Source organism: Chrysochloris asiatica, unplaced genomic scaffold (genome assembly GCF_000296735.1).
Source record: "Chrysochloris asiatica unplaced genomic scaffold, ChrAsi1.0 scaffold00050, whole genome shotgun sequence".
NCBI lineage: Eukaryota > Metazoa > Chordata > Mammalia > Afrosoricida > Chrysochloridae > Chrysochloris > Chrysochloris asiatica.
The window spans coordinates 8592402-8596372 of record NW_006408568.1 but is presented as its reverse complement, the minus strand read 5'-3'; the positions used below and the strand labels follow the sequence as shown (position 1 = coordinate 8596372).

Below are 3971 nucleotides of genomic sequence, written 5' to 3'. Positions count from 1 at the left end.
TGGCCCATTAGCAAATGAAGGTTCTGTGAGCACTTCTTCCCCGAGCTTAACTCTATTCATGTCATCATGGTCATCTTGGTCAACTCTACTTTGAGGAGGCATTTTTTCCCCCAGTCGCATTCTGAGTGCCTTCCCACCTTCCGGTCCTGTATCTGACAGTGTTTCTCTGCTATTCATAGTTTTCAGTGACTAGTGATTTGGAAGTACTTTGTCACGCTTTCATCCTTGTCTGTCTTTGTTTGAAAGCTCTTCTGAAACCTGACCACCATGGGTGACCCTGCTGGTTATTTAAAATACCGGTGGCATAGCCCTCAGAATCACAGCAATTCAAACCACCACAGCACGACAGACAGATGAGTGGCGGTTGCGTGGTTGCTGTTAAATAGGAATCTCCTTGTCCAGGGCCCTTAAGTCCGGCTCAAAGGCGGAATTTCCATCCTCGGATGTCAATCAAGAGGCGCAACAGGGGCGACTGGGTTGTAGAAACAATGAAAAGACCAAGGCTCAGTTTCAAGTCCTAAACATCTAATGGGTACTTATCATCCAGTGCCTACTACTATTATTATTGAACATGGCTTTAACTTAGTAAATAATGACATTTACCTATCAATTATTACTATTTATTGAACAGAAAAGGTATATAGTTTTTATGTCCTATGTTGTTGTTATGTGCCATGGAGTCAGTTCCGACTCACAGCGACCCTATACAGGGTTTCCAAGGCTGTAAATCTTTCTCCCACGAACAGCTGGTAGTTTTGAACTGCTGACCTTGTGGTTCGCAGCCCTGATTCGTAATATATCCTATATCACCATATTATTCTAAATAAAAATTTTTAAATAAGGAAGCAGAGAAAAGGGAAAATAAAAAGTACAAGGAAAGGAAAAAAAGGAAGAATGAAAAAAGGAAGGAAGTCAGATAAATATTAATAATACACTTTAATGAATACAATTAATAACAGACTATCCTGAAGGTCAACAAACCACATTTGGCATTACACTTACCAATTAAGTGATATCAACTTGAATTAAGATGAACTGTATCCTATACTGAGGTGTTCTCAGAAAGCTGTGGAGTAAAACTTGCCATTTCTATTTAAAGCCATTCGTTTACTGCTAAACAGTTAGTTGGGGCAGAGGGAACAAGCAGTGTTAGAGAAAAAAAGATGATAAAGATGAAGAAAAACAACATGCAACTATAGATCAAATCTCTTCACCGGATCCTTTCAGACTCTCCTTGTGTTCTAACCTGCAGTTGCTGGGAGCTGTCATTGAGATTGTCTTCCCTTCGTCGAGCCTCCTCTAGCATCTGTGCACTCTTCTTTTTTTCCACCTGTTCCTTGTGCTTCAGATTCGCTACCTTCTTATTTTGGTCTTTCACTTGCCTATTGATAAAGGGGGGGAAAAAATCAAGCTTTTCATTTATAAGCAGAGAAAAAAAATGTTTATTATAGACTAACACCCTGACACTAAGAAAAGCCAACAAAACATTCCTGCTGCCAAGATCTTCAATGCTTCCAAATGTTTTCTACCAGTAGTAAGGTAGCAAATTGCTTAAAATTATGTTGCAGTTTTACTATAAAGAATATGTATTCCATCCAACATGTACTTTATGAAGTTCAATTATAAAACAAAGGGAATGTATGGGTTACTTTGAAATGACATAAAAAAATTAAAGAAAACAAGTCAGAAATTAATGTTATAAGCATGATAGTCTCCTAATATCAATGCTATGAAATATTAGAATTGTTTTTAAAGGTCTTATTAATCCAACTCTAATTTTATTATTATTAAATATTTGAACATTCAAAAGGCTATGCATGATGCATATGCAAGGTAAATAATAATGATATAAAGACCTGAGAACCCAGCTTACAAAATAGATTATATCTACTTCTATGAATCTGCCTAAGTAGCTCTGGTAGCGTAGTGGTTACGAGTTGGACTAGTAATCTCACGGTCAGTAGTTTGAAACTACCACAGGAGAAAGAAGAGACTTTCTTCTCCCGTAAAGATTTACAGCCTCGAAAACCTATACAAGGTATCTATGAGTCAGAACCAACTCCACAGCACATAACCACCACCACACCATATTATTATCTCCATACATAGTTCCATATATTTCTCCTTCTATTTCACTGCCTCTCCATTAAAAGAAAGTTCTTTTCTAAACGTTGTATGTATTTAAGTTCCTCCCTTTTTTTAAATTTAAGTTTTGCTACATGTATATGAATTTAAGCCACGATCTACAGTTGCTTCACATGCATTTAAAAGCTGGGCAGCAAAGAAGGAAAACATTAAGAAGAACTGATGCATTCAAACTGTGGTAATAGTGAAGAATACTGAATGTATTATGAACTGACAATAGAAAAGCCAAACAAGTCTTAGAAGAAACACAACTAGAAAGCTCCTTAGAAAAGAGAATGGCTAGACTTTGGCTCATTTGCTTTGGAGATATATTTTTTAAATGCCAATCTTTAGCAAAGGACATTTTGTTTGGTAAAGTAGGTTCTCCAAACCAAGGGGAAACTCGGTGGACTCAAATACAAACATGATCATGAAGATGGCACAGGACCAAGCAACTTTCCATTTTGTTATATGCATAAAGTCACCATGAGTCTTAGTTGACTTGATAACAACTAATAACATCATTTAGTTTCACATGCTCTGAAGTTTTCAATATAAATTTAATTAATAAAGCTTTTTTTTATTTTAATATTTGTTTTGAGATTCCACTGGTCAATACCCATTTTCACTGTGGTATACCAGATACATACCAACTGTTTCAACCCATTCCAAAAATAATGAACAATTGGGTTGTTTTCATTCTCTTGCTATTACAAACTATGCTGACTGTTACATTCTAATACAGCTGTGCAAGAAAAGTATTTCCAGGGTATAAGACTACAAATTGAATTGTTAAGCCATCTTAGGCACATGTTCAACATTACTAATTATTTTCCAAAGAGATGCATTAATTTACAGTGTGACTCGTAGGACATAACACAACATTCTCTACATTTTCAATCACAATTGGTGCTATCATACTTTTAAATATTTTCCAATTTGGTAGATGTAAAATAGTATCTCACTGTCTACTATCCATCTGTTAGTTGGTTGTACTGTAGCGGCTTGCATGTTGCTAACATACTGAAAGAAGTTTCAAGTCTAAGAAAAAAGGCTTGATGATCTACTTTCCCGATACTACTCAATGAAAACACTCTGGATCACAACAGAGTACTGTCTAGTATACCATTGGAAAATACGCCCGATAGGTTGGAAAGTACTCAAAATACACAATGGCTGCAACAATGGACTCGAGCATACCAGGTCCTATGAAGATGGAGAAGGAAAGGGTTTCATATACAGTTGCTGTGAGTCAGACCCAGCTAGGTGGAAACTAATGACAACATAAAATATTGTGGTTTTGAATATCGCTGACTACTAAGATAAACGTCTTTTCATATGATACTGGTCACTCCTGTTTCCACTTCTAGGAACTAGTACATTTATCTTTTGCCCATTTTTCAATAAGGATATGTTTTTCTTGTTGAGTTCTAGATATTTTTTATACTTCCAAATAATAATCCTCATTTGCTTATATGTAATTCAAATATTTTCATCCATTCTGAGCTATTTCTTTGATTATTTTATGCTATTTTTTCATTCACAGAGGAGAGCTTTATAATTTTAAAAATTTAGTTGTTTTAAATGATAAATCTTCTCCTTGTGGCTTGTAATTCTGTGGCCTTTTCACAAAGTCCCTTGCCACCTCAAGTTCATAAAGATATTCCTCTAACATTATTAAATATTTTATTGTATTTTAAGAAAAAGTGCGAAATGCAAATGTTTCCGCTTTAACAACTTTTGTGCAAATTATTCAGTGATGTGGGTTACAATTTTTGCAATATGTTAGCATTCCCATTTTGTTTGTTCTATTTCCATTTATCTAGTTTTCCTGCCTTCCTCTCCTG

General features: G+C 35.5%; 1 protein-coding gene across 6 annotated transcripts in view; it reads right to left on the bottom strand.

Moving 5' to 3' along the window:
* Positions 1–3971, bottom strand: part of ERC1 (ELKS/RAB6-interacting/CAST family member 1) — a 697935-nt gene that overhangs the window by 409249 nt on the left and 284715 nt on the right. For all 6 annotated transcript variants that reach the window (XM_006862715.1, XM_006862712.1, XM_006862711.1 and 3 more), the window contains one exon: positions 1247–1382. In XM_006862715.1, coding sequence (XP_006862777.1) covers positions 1247–1382 — 136 coding nt within the window. The remainder of the gene's footprint in view (positions 1–1246; positions 1383–3971) is intronic.